Source organism: Serinus canaria, chromosome 26, assembly GCF_022539315.1.
Source record: "Serinus canaria isolate serCan28SL12 chromosome 26, serCan2020, whole genome shotgun sequence".
NCBI lineage: Eukaryota > Metazoa > Chordata > Aves > Passeriformes > Fringillidae > Serinus > Serinus canaria.
The window spans coordinates 5,269,633-5,285,307 of NC_066339.1; the positions used below are offsets into that span (position 1 = coordinate 5,269,633).

At 46.9% G+C, this 15,675-nt stretch overlaps 2 protein-coding genes across 10 annotated transcripts in view; one reads left to right on the forward strand and one right to left on the reverse strand.

The window, feature by feature from the left end:
* Window positions 1–13,356, forward strand: part of MAPK13 (mitogen-activated protein kinase 13) — a 16,341-nt gene extending 2,985 nt beyond the window's left edge. Inside the window, exons 2-13 of one of the 2 annotated variants that reach the window (XM_050985083.1) lie at window positions 250–379; window positions 734–792; window positions 1,830–1,938; window positions 2,962–2,991; window positions 3,424–3,471; window positions 4,382–4,496; window positions 4,853–4,924; window positions 5,397–5,476; window positions 5,910–5,988; window positions 6,855–7,031; window positions 7,336–7,421; window positions 10,849–13,356. In XM_050985083.1, the coding sequence (XP_050841040.1) occupies window positions 250–379; window positions 734–792; window positions 1,830–1,938; window positions 2,962–2,991; window positions 3,424–3,471; window positions 4,382–4,496; window positions 4,853–4,924; window positions 5,397–5,476; window positions 5,910–5,988; window positions 6,855–7,031; window positions 7,336–7,415 (979 nt within the window). In that variant the 3' untranslated portion in view covers window positions 7,416–7,421; window positions 10,849–13,356. Of the gene's footprint in view, window positions 1–249; window positions 380–733; window positions 793–1,829; window positions 1,939–2,961; window positions 2,992–3,423; window positions 3,472–4,381; window positions 4,497–4,852; window positions 4,925–5,396; window positions 5,477–5,909; window positions 5,989–6,854; window positions 7,032–7,335; window positions 7,637–10,848 lie in introns of those variants that run through there. The other variant, XM_050985084.1, reaches the window with a different exon arrangement.
* LOC115484595 (collagen alpha-1(I) chain-like) overlaps window positions 1–15,656 on the reverse strand; it is a 20,467-nt gene extending 4,811 nt beyond the window's left edge. For 2 of the 8 annotated variants that reach the window (XR_007780106.1, XR_007780105.1), the window contains exons 1-3: window positions 14,484–15,656; window positions 13,391–13,480; window positions 10,715–10,848 (exon numbers count right to left, since the gene is read on the reverse strand). Coding sequence is in view for 1 of the 8 variants with exons in the window: in XM_050985086.1 (XP_050841043.1) it covers window positions 10,767–10,848; window positions 13,391–13,480; window positions 14,694–14,962 (441 nt within the window). In the remaining 7 variants the exon portion in view is untranslated. Of the gene's footprint in view, window positions 1–798; window positions 1,383–10,379; window positions 10,849–13,357; window positions 13,481–14,483 lie in introns of those variants that run through there. The other 6 variants (XR_007780104.1, XR_007780107.1, XR_007780108.1 and 3 more) reach the window with 6 other exon arrangements.
* Window positions 15,657–15,675: the final 19 nt, after the last annotated feature.

Genomic DNA, 15,675 nt, shown 5'->3' on the forward strand with positions numbered 1-15,675 from the left:
TGAAGGGAATAAAGATGAGCCATTTGTGCTTTTCTTGGTGTCCCACTTCATCCCCCAAAGAGCACAGGCTGCCCAAAGCCACACAGGGCTCTGTGTGCAGAGCTCCACTGAGCTCCTCAAAGGACCTTTCTCTGCTGTCCTTCTGCAAGCACAGGAACCAACTCTTCTCTAGGAGCTGACCTGTGGGGTTGCAGAATCTGTTCAAACGTTCTACTGACATCAGAATGGTTTTTTCTTTGCCTGCTGCAGTTCAGCCATAGACAAGAAGACGGGGGAGAAAGTGGCCATCAAGAAGCTGTGCCGCCCGTTCCAGTCAGAGATCTTTGCCAAGAGGGCCTACAGAGAGCTGATGCTGCTGAAGCACATGCAGCATGAGAATGTGAGTGCTCATTTCTCCTCTTCCTGCTGACACAAGGGCTGTTTCCTTGCCACCTGGGAGCAAGTCCTTTTGGTGGCATCACCTGTGTTTTAATTGACATTTGGTATGTGCAGGCTGTCTCAGGGTTTACCTGTGACCTGTTTGCTGTGCCCAGGATGGAGCAGGTGTGTAATGGGTGAGCCCAGGTATTAGTAAGAGGCAAAACATTTATGCAGCGTCAGTGAGGAGTCCCTGGGTTCCTCAGATGGAATTTTCTGTGTTCACCCACGTGCATTTGCCAGTGGAGAGCTGATGAGTGCTATGTGCACAGCAAATGTTTTCCAGATTTAAATGTGGGCTTCTCTCCTTCCTCAGGTCATTGGGCTGCTTGATGTCTTCACCTCCACTGCCTCCTACCAGGGGTTCCAGGACTTGTAAGTCTAGAGTTGTTTGCTCTGTGTAGACTTAATTATTTTCCAAGACAGATGTGTCTTAGCAGCAGCATAACAGAGAAGGTTGAGGTGCAAAGGGACCAGACTAGAACCCAGGCATCCCCAAATAACGCAGAGAATCAAGAGCACACCTCAGCTCCCATGGCTGACACACCCAGAACACGTAAACAGATCCCACCCCTGCTCCCAGCTGGGACACCACAGCAGCACAGACCAACCTGTGCAATGAGGATGTGTTACATTCCATGGTGCATCACACGGAGGGTGATCCATGTCACTGTGTGACTGCTGAGCTAAGGGGCTGCACTCAGAATCGGAGAAGTATTGCTCATCAGGCCTCAGGGCAATTAAGCTTAGAATTTGAAAGATCTGTCCTTCTTTTCCTCTTGATTCTGGCTCTTCTCAATTAATTTTTTTGGCATTTTTCCTCTGTGTTCATGGTCATGTTGGACAAGTCCTTTTTCCTTCCCCATCACTGCAGATGAGCAGTGTGTGCCTGGCTTTGGGGTTTGGCTGATGGCTGAGTGTCAGCAGCCTGCAGGAAGAGCATGTGAAGGTTCTCAGAGCAGTTCCTGCAGGAAGACCATCAATTAATTAGCAGCCTCAGCAGGCAGGTACTGAAGAAAGCTGGGTGTTGTCTTCTGAGGCAGGGCTGGAGAACATTACAATGACCAATTTGGGAGCCAATGCAGCTGCTTTGCTGTGTGAGATGTTTCAGCTCCTGGGTGGTGAAAGGTTGTCCAAAATTGAACTTCACTTGAGGTCTAAACTAATTCAGAATCCTGAAAATCCTTATTCTTACTTGACATCAGATATCTGATTTCAGAGGAGGAGAAAGAGCAATTTTCAGAACAGGTTGAAATTCCAACTCCTCTGCAGGATGAGCTAGTTAGCCAGGAACAGTCACAACAACTCATCTTCCTTACACAGCCAGAAAAACCAAACCAAGTGAGAACAAGGCTAGCCTGGTCCCCTGCATTTTTCTTCCAGACTCAGGGCCTTGTCTTACTGCCTTTTAGCTACCTGGTGATGCCATACATGCGGACAGATTTACAAAAGATCATGGGACATGAATTCAGTGATGAAAAGATCCAGTACCTGGTCTACCAAATGCTGAAAGGGCTGAAGGTAGGTGGGTCTGGAGGAGTTTAGTGCCTCCCTGTGTCTCCTCTGTGTGTCACCTCTGGGTTGACCCTAACTAAACTCCCCTCCAAATACTGTACAGGAAGATGTGGGGAGTTTATAGCATCCCCTCAGAACAGGTATTGGCTGTTGAACCATTTCTGGTCCAGCACACATCAATAAAATGAGTGTTGGCTTACATCAGTCAGTATCAAAGTAATCAGCAGCCACAGGCCTTGGGATGGTTTTTCCATGGCAGCACTTGCTTCTGTCTTTGCCTTGCCCAAACCCTCAGCAAAACTCTGCACAGAGAGGGAGAGACTGGCAGTAGCAGGAGCTCCCCTGAACCTGTCACAGAGGCTCTCAGGGGAGAGGACAGAGGGAATGATTTTCTATTCAGGAGCATATGGAAGGAATATGTTTCTGTAACTGGCTTTGAGGGACCTGAAAGGAATCCCTGCAAACTCTGGAATGTAAAGACAGAGCTTTCCAGCTGTCCTCTCACATCCTTCACCTGGAGTCACAGCAGTGGCTCACAGGCATCAATGTGATCACCTCAATCACACCTCTCCCCAGGTCACTGCTGCCTTCAGTTTAAATAAAGGGGGGAAGAACACACAGAAGGTTTGACTTGTATGCTAAAAACCCTGAAGTCAGCTTTGCAATTTTATGTTTTTGGGCTGAGATTACTTTTTTGAACACCCAAAATAACCATGTTCTCGTGTCATCTGCTGTAACCTTGATGACTTTGGTAGTTTGAAGCTGTTGTACTTGCACTGAGGAGCAATTGCTTCATCCCTCCTCCTCTGCTCTGTGCATCTTCTTTAGACTGGCAGTAGCATTGTAACTACTGTCAGTAGTTTGGGGCAGAAATTTCCTTTCAAACTGCTGCCCTAGGGACCAGGGACCTGTAGAAGGCTGCAGAGGTTTGTTCTCAGCAAGTTCTTGTTTGTAGCTCTCGTTTCTCTACTGGAGAACAGAAAATTTTGTCTGCTGGTGATCACATTGTGGCTCCTCTTTTTATTGCAGTATATTCATTCAGCTGGCATTGTCCACAGGGTAAGTTCATGTGTGCTCTTATTCTGATTTTTGTCTGAGAAACACAGCATAGTCATAAAGTTAATAAATTCCTAACCACCATTTCACTAATAGCATTGTCTGCTCTAATTTCCATCCTGTCTGCTCTCTTTTCCATCTTACACCCCATATATGTTTGGATTTACTAATTCCTGCAGCATTTTGAGAAATTGCTGTATTTTCTGATGAGCCGAGAAGCATTTTATGATGCTTTTTGAATTAAAACTGTTTCAGAAAATAACAAAATAGTAATCTAATGCTGTACAGTATAGCAGGCATGGTGTTTATTCAGTCATTTGCTGAATTGATACTGGACCTGGGGTGTTATGGGATCCCATCAAGAGGTTCACCTGAGAGTTGTGTTGATGTATTGCAGCTTGAAACATCCAATTTTTCTGCTCCTATCTGTTGCAGGACCTGAAGCCAAGTAACCTGGCTGTGAATGAAGACTGCCAGCTGAAGGTAGGTGGCAAAGCAGCACTTTGCAGCACATCAGCTCGTGGAGGAACTGCTCTGCCAGCAAGAAATTGGCACTGTCATGTTTCCTCTTTCCTCCCGAGCCTCCATTCCAGGAGTTGTGCTCCTTGGCAGCTGCAGCAGTGGGAAATACTCCCCTGCTGATGTCACTTGCTGAATCAGGACACAGGACCTCAAATGAGCCTTCTGTCACTGTAATCCTCGTAGATGGCAGTGTGTAATGACTTCCTAGAGAAATTCAGCACTGCTGAGCAATACGTGCAGCAGGTGAATGATCCCTGAAGGGTAACTGCAGTTGCCCTTTGGTTCTCATGGACATTGTGGTTGTGATTCCAGACAAAGTCATTTTCAGGGTTGCTCTGAAGAGTTTGCTTGCTGCTGGCTGGAGTGCTGCTCTAGCATGCATTTTCTGTAATGTATATTTCAGGGAGTGGCTCTGCTGCCCATAAAGGTTGGGTCAAGCTTGTTCATCTCCAGCATTGAGGGAGAGGCCATGCTGTGTCACCTGCAAGGTGTTCTTATAGGAAAGGGTGAGTTGTGGTGACCTGGGAACACGCCTTCACCACCAGGTCACAGACCAACTCCAATGAAGCACATTGACTCAAAACTTAAGCTTCAAGAAAGGCAGTGACCTTCCAGGGAGCACAAAGTACTGATCCTTTCAGCAGGGTCTTCTCATGACAACAGCATTTGCAGCTGGCTTGCAATTTACAGTGGAATTAAGCCATATTAATTCTTTGAACCATCCTATGGGTGTCTGTGGTGTAGTTGGAGCTTTGTTATTATCTGATTGGAGCTACTCCATTTTCTCTTAGAAGTAGAGTCTCACTTGCCCATAGGATTCCTCTTTTCTCTCCTTCCCTCCCTTCTCCTTATTCTTCCTTTGGCACTGCAGATCTTGGATTTTGGCTTGGCCAGACAGGCTGATGCTGAGATGACTGGCTACGTGGTCACACGGTGGTACAGAGCCCCAGAGGTCATCCTGAACTGGATGCATTACAACCAGACAGGTGAGCAGCCCTGCCCCAGCATGTGACTCCCTGGTGATGAGCTGGGGGATCCTGCTGGCTCAAATCTCACTGAATTGTCCAGCTGTTTTTCCTCCTTTTCATCAGTGCTCCCTGGAGCAGAGCAGGTCCCAGAGGTATTGCACAACTCCCAGAGCTGCTGCTTGCAGGAAATTATGAAAGCTGAGATTGTAGCAGCATAGAAAGAACATAGGAGGGTGGGAGTGAAATTTAAATCAGTGTTTGCTGCAAGCAACAGCAAAAGTGGCAGCCCCAGCAACCACTGCTGCCTTTCTATTTTTTTTTTTAATTTTATTTTCTTTCTTTTTCCCCCCCTCCCTCCTTTTCTCTCTGAACAGTGGATATCTGGTCTATTGGCTGTATCATGGCAGAAATGCTGACTGGGAAAACACTCTTTAAAGGAAAAGACTGTATCCTTTCAAGCTAAACCTTTTGCCTCAGCAGAGTAATAATTCTTTGTGTGGAAGGATTTTTATGAATGAGTCTACTGAGAAAAACAGGTGTCAGGCTGGTTTTTCAGGAGGTAATCACAAGGACCAGTCTTTTGGGGGAGGAAAATAGAAGGGGACCTCAGAAATGCACCTCTGTGGTGGTGTGGTTCCTCATCAGCTGTTTAACCTTGTGTGGCCATAGCGCCATTCCCAAAGCTTTGCACATCCTTCCAAGCCCATGGATGTGTGTCCTGGCATAGTTGTGCCAGAAAAATTATCTGTTGATGGAAATGCCATTCCAGGAAGAAAGGCTTGGAGCTCTTTTCGCCAGGCTAGTTAATCTCTACTTGTGTGACTGTGGTGGGTTTGTATCATGAGTTCATTGTACCCTCACAGGCTGAGCTGGGGTGGGGTTTGCTCCTCAGAGGGTGATCTTTAACACAGCTGCCAGACCTGGATCAACTGACCCAGATCCTGAAAGTAACAGGGCATCCAGGAGAGGACTTCTTGGAGAAGCTGGAGGACAAAGCGGTAAGAAAGCTCCTATGGATTTGGGTCCTACTGGCAGAGACATCAGGGGAAGAGGTTGACTTGTGTTTGGCATGGGAGAGCTGCTGCCTCTACAGCAGCAGGGAAATGCTCTTTTCCTATGGCAAGGAAGGCATTTCTCTGTGCTGGTGGCACATCTGATGGACCTGGTGCTGCATTGGGAATGGCTGTGTTTGGCAGGGACTCCCATGTGAGGTGCCTGATGCCCCAGCAAACCACCAATCTTCTCTGTTCTCCTGCTTGGCTCTTAAAACAGAAGTACTTCTCTGTTTTGATCAATAAAAATAGTTCCTTGTAAACTGTTTGCTGAAATGGGACATCTGGAATGCTTTGCTCTTCTCTTCATATGCTGAGACTGAGAGCTGTATTTCACACCTGTCCACAGGCAGTAACTGTGCTTTCCTTGCTCCTTCAGGCAAAGAGTTATATCAAGTCCCTTCCTAAAATCCCCAAGAAGGATTTGTCTGTGCTTTTCCCTAAAGCCAATCCTCAGGGTAAGTAATCTCCAGCATTTCTCATGCGTTTTCACAGCTGGAAATGAGGCAAGCTGACTGCCACAGCCCCAACTTTATTTCTATTCCTCATAATTTCTTGCTACTTTTCTCCCTTGCAGTTTGTGCCCTTCCTCAAGGAAAATATGCATCAGTTAAAAGCAGAATTATCTTTTATTTGCATTACAATGGTGATGTTCTGCTGTTCTTGGCCATTTATTACTTTTTAAAAAATTATTATTTTTAAGTATTGTGTAGAACCTGGATCTAGCAATATTTAATAGACAGCTGATGTGAAATTTTCAGGGTAAAAATTAATCTCTTAGAAAAAGCTCTCTTCCCAGGCAGGTTAGAGGTGACAGCAAGCAAAACTCTTCTAGAAACTGAATGGAAGAAAGTCCTAAATTAATAAAACCAAGTGGGAATGGAGCTGACAGACTAGTCAGCATCTGAGTTTCCTGCCCTCCTCTTAAGCAGGGATGTATAGGTTTCTACACAGATTACTCATGTTTAGACTCCTTTGAGATGCAGGGCTCTGAATGAAAGCAAATTATTAAAACTAAAAATATCTTGAGATTACTGGCTTACTCCTCATGTTTCTGCAGCCCAATCTGTGCAGCAAGACTTATTCAGATCTAATTTGTTATTTCTGCACAATTTAACTTCTGTTAGTAAGAGCTCCCTAAGGCTGTTGTTGGGCAGACTTTGCATCTCCACTGATGGGATCCCCTTGCTGCCTTGGCTGGGTTGAGGATTGTCTTCATTGTTCAGGTCTGGAGATGAAATAGCTGTGTCACACTTGCAGGGTTCATGCACAGGGTGCCTGTGCTCCCCTGCACCTTGCCTAGCCCTGTTCCCTTCCTCTACAGCTGTGGACCTGCTTGACAAGATGTTGCAGCTGGATGTGGAAAAGCGCCTTACAGCAACAGAGGCCTTGGCTCACCCCTACTTCGACCAGTTCCGAGATATCGAGGAGGAGACAGAGGCACAACACTCCTATGATGATTCTCTGGAACATGAAAAGCTTTCCATAGAGGAGTGGAAAAGTAAGAAGCTGATTTTCTTTGAGGTGTCTGTCTAGCATGGGACTCTCCTACCCCTCTTTCTTTCCTGTGCAGATGCTGAGTAACGTTGTGATTGCCTGCTGATGCCTCAATGGTAGGGCACAGATCTCTTGCTTTTATCCATTCAGCAAAGATCCCTCCAGCTCTTCAGGCAGACTTTTTTTGTCTCTCTCCTTTGTCTCTTTCAGCTGCCGCTGAATGCCTTTTTCTGCACATCCAACACTCCAACTGTTATTTGTGTCCTCTAAAATCACACATTAATGGTTATTTTGTTCTGCTTTTCAAGAGCACATTTACAAGGAGATCTTGACCTTCAGTCCCATTGCACGGAAGGATTCAAAGAAGAGAAGTGGGATGTCATTATAGCGACAGGTGCAGCTGTGGCTGGGACTCAGTTCTCCCTGATGACATCACATCCATTCCACACTGTGCTGCTGGTGGCCAACTTTTGGCCTGTGGGACCTCTCTCTATGTGCCAGCACAAGGATGACACCATGCTGTGGGCACTGGACTTTGTTCTTCTACAGGGGAAGCACCCCAGACAATTTTTGACATAAGAGACAAATATATTCTTGTTGAAACTCTAAGTGAGAGAATTTGACCTGTTGTTTCCTGTTTATCCCCCCTGTATTTGTCCACTTGAGAGAGGAGGGGTTTCATTCTTTCTCATTAGTCTTTTCAAGCACAGAGTTTATGAATGTACATCAATTATGGATGAGGTAAAGAAAAAGGTAAAATTGACTAGGAAGTGAGTCCTAAGCAAAAGGATCAGAAATACTGAATTGCAGCATAACAAGACCTTAACCAATCTCACTGTGGCTGTGTCCTGGTTCCCTGAGCAGTCACAGAGCACCCAGCAGAGCAAGGCTGCTGGGACAGTGTCAGCTCCAGGGCATCAAGGGGTCAGCATGTGCTCAGAGCAGCTACAAACTCATCCTCTCATCCTATACACACAATTCTGCTCAGCTGCTTCCCCTCCAAAGAGCCACTGCCTCCTTTTTTCATTTATTTTCCCCTGCTTATTTAATTCCCTCGGATTTGATTGGTGCTGTCTCCTCCTCACTGCAGGCAGCAAACACAGCCTGGGAATTCGAGGCCACTTCCCACAGTAAAAGATTGGGAGTGGCAAGCAGCTGCACAAGTGACTTTGAATATGGATCTGCAGGACGTTTCCCAGCCTGTGCTGAAACTGGAGTATCTGCAGATCCACAGCTTATCAATACAGTCACTTGATAGTGCAGGCACAGCTGCTTGTTGTGATAACACCTTTGGACTGCAACACCTTCTTCCCTAGGGTGATCAGGCAAGCTCAGCCAGTCATTCCAAAGTCCATCCCAAGGGATTTGTGCCAAGAGCCAAGTGCCTTCTCTGTATCAGAGCTCAGAGTCCCCAGGACTAGAGAAACGTATTTGACCTCAGTAATACATACAGTAATTCTCAACTCCCCCCCTCTTCTATAGCTGCTGATTTCTTTTTGGTTTGGTTTAGACAGGTTGTTTTCAGTACTCTCTAATTTTCTTCTTAAGTAATGTTCAGTTTTGCTGTACAGACCACAAGTAAGGAAAAACTGCAATATTTCCAGAATTTTCTGATCTCTCTTCTCCACTGGGAGCTGGACAGTGATGTCATGTTGCTTGGCTGCCTCCCTGCTGCAGCTCATGGCATGCAGCACTAGGGATAACCCTGCAGTGACTGCAGCCTTTTGATAGGATGGTGTTGATGTTTGCCTGATGTAGCTGCACACATGGTCCATGATGATAAGATGAGGTTTCTCTTGGCTCATATCTGTCTGGGTCATGTACAAAGCCTTTGCTGCACTCCTCTCTTAGGTAGGAACAGTGAGCACAGAACTGTTGTGATGTGTCCTCGATTCCCTGGAAATTCAATGTTTTCTTGTGCAGAAAGTAATCTCTAAAGTCAAAGTCATCTGTTAAGGCCAGATTCAGCCAGAACTCATGAACCACTAAATGGGAATGCAGGGTATTTCTTAATCATCTTGCCCTCCTTTGAAAAGGGATAGGTAGACCTGAAGAGTCCTCTGTCTCAGTAACGATGGCTGAGGGAGAAAACACCTTCATGATAAAGGAATGTACTGAGCAGTCTGCTGGTAGTTGAAAAGGGACTTGCACAGTTGTAAAGAATAATTTAAAATGTCCTTTGGGAATTGTCTGTCTGAGCAGAGGACAAGCATGAAGAGGCACTGGGGACATGTGATACAAACAGGTGTGAGAACAATTCTGCAAACATCAGACTCACTTGTTTAAGGGATAGCACATAAAGGCTCTTCAGCATCAGTCTTTCTGCCGAGTATACACCCAGTTTCAGGGACTGGGTTTTTTGGTAGGTTTACACTTACCCTGAATGCTCTGAAATTGCAAGAGCAATCCCAACAGCTGCTGTGTGGGCTCCATGCTCTGGTTTCATTCATTCACCCACCAACCCCATACAGTGACAGAACACTGTGCAAAAGGATTACCCAATACCCCAACAAATGTGGGGAGCAGGTGCTCTGTAAGCCCAGGAACCCTGGAGGTGTATGTATATTTGGTTTTTTGTGGTATGTATCAGCCAAGAACTCAAAATAGACAGTAGAAAATGTAGCAGGTTGGTAGTGGAAAGAGTATCTGTACAGACCAACCATCCCAGTGCTGCTGTGGCATCTGAGGACGTGTTTCAATGAACAGCAATGAGCCAGGAGAAGGGAGAGGTGGGGGGAAATCCTGTTGACATTTCCTGAAAGGAGTTTGAAAACCACCTGCTTGACAGAGCCAGTGACTCAGGCCAAGGCTGGGATCCTTCAAAATCAGCACCAGAACGGAGAGGGAGTGTGTGACCCTGACAGACACTGTGAGTCAAAGCAGAAATTACCTCATGCAGAGGTGCAGGCAGTGCCTGGTTGATGACTCACACTGACACATAATTCATGGACATTCCTTTCATTACAAGTATAGTTTACATACTTAAAAACACAAAACCAAGAGATAAAAATCCCTCAGCCATTAAGTGGTCCAAAATTCCATAAATCAGGCCAGCCAAAAATATGTTTGCTGTTTGTATTAAGTTTCTATGATATAAATTTACACAGATATATGGATGGAATTTTTGTGCCTGTCTTAGATAACTTACAGATGTCTAACTTGGAATACTATTTACTTGCTATTCTTACATTCATTTATGACTTCGAAGCATCTTTTTTTAGCTTGCAAGATAAAGCCTTCAGAAACAATCTTTCTATGTAAGTTTACTTTGACAGTTAATTAAGTCTGTGAAGTTGCAACTTTATGGGGCCTATTTGTTATTTGCACATGTAAGTGGGAAAGCAAAAGCAGATGAAGGAATATTTATTTTATTTTCTTAAGAGATGCCACAAAATTAGAGGATTTTTTAAAGAGAGATAATAGTAGCTGTGTTTTGGATACCACCTAGAAACCTTTCAGTGCACAATTTTGAAAATTTCCACAGCCTTTTAGAAAACTACATATTTTATCCTGTAGGAAAAAGACAGATTATCTGTTTTTATATTTAACATTTTCACACTCTAGGTAGTAGACTAAACAAATAATGTTCATGTTTTAAGTATGTGACAATGGGAAAGAAGAAAAACATGGAAAATTATAAACATGTCTGAGAACTCCAGTGAGATTCTGTAAAAAGGATGGTAGTACCTTTTCATATTCCCATGTCTTGCTGTTGCCTGAGCAACCAGGGAAAGCGTTCCTAATCCTCTGCATTTTTCCTGTATCGTGGGTCAGCAGAGTGTTGGCTGGAAACGTGATTATGGCTGTTTTTCTTTTCACAGCTGAGAGAAACAAGACATGAAAGATTGAATGAAGACCAGAATAGCCACTACTAATTTGCTTTCCCCCCAAAAGGATGGACACTCACTGCACTAATTGTACTTATCATGGAATCATTCAGGTTGGAAAAGGTCATTAAGATCATCAAGTCTAAATCTACACTGAAAATGTCACTGTTTCCAGGTGAATGTGGTTTAGGGGATGTTTTTGCCTGATTTCTGTCTACAAGGCCATTTTCTGAGCACATGAGCTTACACAGCTTTTAATGTGATGTTCAGCTGGTGCTGGCTCACAGCTGATTCAGTCAGCTCTCCTTTTTTGTTGGAATGCACTCCATTAAATAATACTGAAGGGTTAGTATATTTGCAACCCTCATTGATTTGCTGTTACATGAAAGTGAGTTAACTTCTTTTAGCCAGGTTTGGCTGGAAAAATAAAAGTTCCCTGCCATAAACCATAATTTCAGATCTGTCTTCAGAATACTTCAACCGAAAAAAAAATGTTTTAAAATTAGAGGACACTGAGATTAAATAATAAGGACCACTGAGGAGGTAGTGCTGGGTACTTGTGTAACCTCTCTGATGTTATTGAGGCTGAAGAGGGTTATAAATATGTATATAAAATTCCACTGAAAATACATGGCAAATGAGGCTTATCACTTTTGAGATATCAGGTTTTAACCTTTAATGCTCAAGGGACCTGTTTAGCAATTGCTCTGATTTCGACAATTCTAAAGAAAACAGCAGCAGAACAAACAGCCAAAGAGAGATACAAACATAAGTCAGTTTTGAGGCTTAATAAATCAACAAAGAAAAAGGTCAGCTCTCAATTCCAAATGGTACTTCTCTTCCCTTTTAAAGTATGTCTTATATGCTTGACTAAACATGGAGAAAATTGTAATATGAATGAAGGTGCCCAACTCTGTTTGAGGTGTCTTGGCTGCTGCCTTCATTTGGAGCAAATAATTTTGCACTTGCACCCTTTAAAAACTGGGACAGCAAAGAAATTGAATTAAGCTGTGCCTCTGGGATTTGAGAGTTCAGAACGTTTTCTCAAATAACACGTTAGTTCCACAGCTTTGATATAAAACAAAATGATGAATAACTTGTTTTGATGTTGTAACACACGGCCCTCAGTCATCAGAGATGTCTGGACATCTCTGTGCACAAATCATCCCACTGTTCTTAATAGGGAACCTAATATTATAATAAGCTAATTCCAGTGCAAATTTGAGCATAAAGTTTCAAAACTGAGGTCAAAAATTAAAGAGTTTGCAGAAGTTGGACCTATAAAAAAAAATCAAGCAAAACCCAGTTAAAATTCCCACATAAAGAAGGAAAATCACAGAATGGTCTGGGCTAGAAGGGATTTAACATCTGTTTGCAGTCCCCTGCTGTGGGACACCTTTCACTAGAGTAGGTTCTCAGAGCTCCATCCAACCTATCCTTGAACAATTCCAGGAATGTGGCAACCACAGCTTCCCTGGACAACCTGTTCCAGTGCCTCACCAGCATCACAGAGGATTTTTTTCCTATTACTCAATCTAAACCTCCTCTCTTTTAGTTTGAAACCATTCCCCCTTGCCCTGTCCCTCCATGCTCTTGTAAAAGTCTCTCCTCACCCTTACTGTAGGCTCCTTTCAGGTACTGAAGGGCTGCAATTAGGTCACCCCAAAGCTTCTCTTTACCAGGCTGAACAAACCCAGTTCTCTCAGCCTTTGAAGTCGCCCATCAATTATTGAAATTATTTTATTTACTGTTTAACTAGGAAGCAAATGCAGCTGTAGGTTGTTTTAGGGTTTGTTTTATCCTTCGTGGCTAGGACCATACGGTTACACAGCTGCTCTTTTGAGGGTGAGATCCTTTGTAAATCAGTGAGAGTATTGGGACTTTATTTCTAAATCCTTGATATGTTATTTTTCATACAAGAATAGCTTATTATTTATTTTCAAGTTTTGATATGTAAATAGCAGACCTGTAAAAAAGTATACCCCATAAATACACAGTGTATACTTCAAAGGTGGTATGTAAAGACTGTTCAGCAGTAAGTAACATCTTTCTCTTTGCTTTTAAAGCTGCAGCAAGCTCTGGTCCAACCTGAGTACTTTGCAAAACAGACTGTCACAGACTAGATGCTCTCAGATTCCATGGTTAACATACGTTAAGAGACAAAAGATCTCCAGCTGGACTGTAAATGAGGGAAAACAACATTCTTTGCTTCTTTCTAAAACAGTTAATTCTATAAATTCAGATGGTGATATTATGCAATACTCTGCACAGAGTGGGAGGTGGAACACACATATGCTCAAGTATGTGCCATGCTCTATAAAAAGTAAGTGTGGGAGCCTCTGCAATTCCTATCTCAATTCTTATCTCTGTTGCTAACTTCACTTCTTCCTCGTTCAAATACCCTCAGTCCCTCTCTCACTGTCCCTCACATCTCTGCATGTGAAGAGGCCATATGGACCTGAAATATTGGACTACAAAATAAATACAGGCTCTTGCTATTTACATTGTTTGTTTGATGTTGCTTGTTTATACTAACTGTGGCAGGCCAAGGTTCTCTGGGAGTGTAGCCGGGTTGGACTCTGGCACCTGACCGCGCTTCAGGGTGTTTCCTGGGACCCCACGCCTCCTGCAAAAAAAACTGGGCTGCAAAATGAAGACACCCCAAACGAGCCCGGGACAAAAACCCCATCTCATTTCTCGTGGCCTGATGGCTCCCGGCTGTGAGGTACCGGCCTGGGATGGGCCCGCACGGCTGTACCGGAGCTCCCAAACCCCAGCCCCGCGATGATGTGGGGGGCAGGCGAGGCGCAGGGTTGGCTCGCTCCGGCCTCCGGGAGGCCGCGGCTCCCCAGTGCTGCCTCGTCAGCCACGGAGGGGGACACGGGCAGCAGCAACCCCTGCTTAAGCCATGAGGGCAGTGCGGAGGGACCCCCCGCCCTCCCGTCACCGCCAGCCCCCGGAGGCCTCCCGCTCGGCGCGGCCCGGGTGTGGGAAGGCACCGGGGAGGGGCGGGCGGTGCCTGCCCGCGGGGGGAGCGGAGCGCGGAGCCCCCTCCCCCGCCTGGCCGCTGGCTGCCGCCTCTCCCCGCCGCTCGTCCGGCCCGCGCCGCCACCGCCGCCTCCATCTTGAGCGTGTGTCCCCTGCTCCCCCCCGCCTCCACAGCACCGAGAGTGTGGGGGGCGCTGGAGCCCCGGGGGGGAGCGGGGGGGAGGTGAGGGTGGTGGGGGGCGAAGCGGCACCGGGGCCGGAGCGGCAGCGGCGGGAGCAGCGGCGGGAGCAGCGGCGGCAGCAGCAGCGGCAGCGGCAATGAGGAGGCGGCGCTGAAGAGGCGGCAGTAGCCGGAGCGGACGGAGCCGACATCTTGTGCCCTCCCCTCCCGCCGCCGGCTGGGTGAGCCCGTCCGCCCCAGGGGGGAGGGGAGGGGGAGGCGGAGAGAATTAAAAAAAAAAAAAAAAAAAGGAAAAGAAAAAAAAAAAAAGGAAAGAAAAACAAAAACAAAAAATCCCCCCAAAAGGAGGCGGCGGCAACGGTGGAGAAGCCGCGGCAGCGGCGCGCTGAGCCGGCCAGGTAAAGCTCTGCGCGGGAGGCCGCGACACCCTTCCTTCAGGGGTCTCTCCTCCCTCACACACCCCCGCGCCGGGGTCGCGGGAAGGTGACCGGGCGGGCGGGAAGGAGCTGGGGAGGCCGGTGCGCCGCAGCTTGCGGGCCTCTCCCGCGTCCCTGCTCCGTCTCCGTGCGGCGAGAGTGGCCCGCGATCCCTCGCCAAGGAGGGGGCAGCGGCGGAGAGCGCCCGGGGACGGGGAATAGGCAGCGCCGTGTCAACCGGGCCCCCCCATTACCGCCATCTTGGCCCCCCCGTCTTCGCGGCGCGGCGGGGGCGCCGCCCACCTTCTCCCACGCGATTGGCCCAGGCGGGGCCGAGCGCACCCGCCGGTAGCCCCGCAGACCCTCGCGTTGCTATTGGCGATGGCGCTGTGATGGACGGCGGCGGCAGCCAGTGGCCGTCGAGCCCTGCTGCGCTCGCGCTCTCTGGTGGCTGTGGCAGCGCCGTGGGGAGAAGCGGTCCCGCACTGGGTCTGGGCCCTGGCTCCGTCCCGCCGCTGTTCATCTCCTCCTCCTTCCCCGGGACAGTTTCATTTCTGTCCGAGTCCCTGCTGTGCCTTGGCTCAGATCGCTGGCTGCTACTGGAGTTCCCTGCGGGATAGCTCCTGAGAGGAGCTCCCGCCTGTGCCTCACAGCCGAGGGCATGTCACCGTTCCCTCAGTCGCTGCTGAGATCTGACACCGCTCATGGCGTACCCCATCTGTTGCTGAGCCCTGACTTTATACCTGAAACTTCATCCCCATCCCGTCTCGCACCCTCCCCATTCCAGAGGGAGGGCCTCTCTCGAGCCTGGTGCATTTCCCATGCTTGACTTGGCTACAGCAGCATCAGGGCAGAAATTATAATCTTATATTTTACATATGAGGTAAAATTGCATTTACAGGCTCCATCATTATGGGAGTGCATACTGAAACAGGCACCTGCAGCTTGTTTCTGTGGCTGCAGGGAAGAGTTTGGAAATCTTTCCCAGAGACAATTTATTTCTTAAGGCACAGGTGATATCATAGCTTAATCTCATGGTTCACAGAACCAGTACTTGAAAAAGTATTGCTGCTGGAATTTGCTCCTTCTTTCTGGAATAAGCTTGGACTTCTTGTAGGCCCTGGTCCTGTGAGATGCTCCTTGCTGTGGCACACAGTTGAGAGTTTCTGGAACTATGTCCTTCATGGAGCACAAATACTGCATTGGCTGAGTACAAATTGTGGGTTTGTGGTGTGT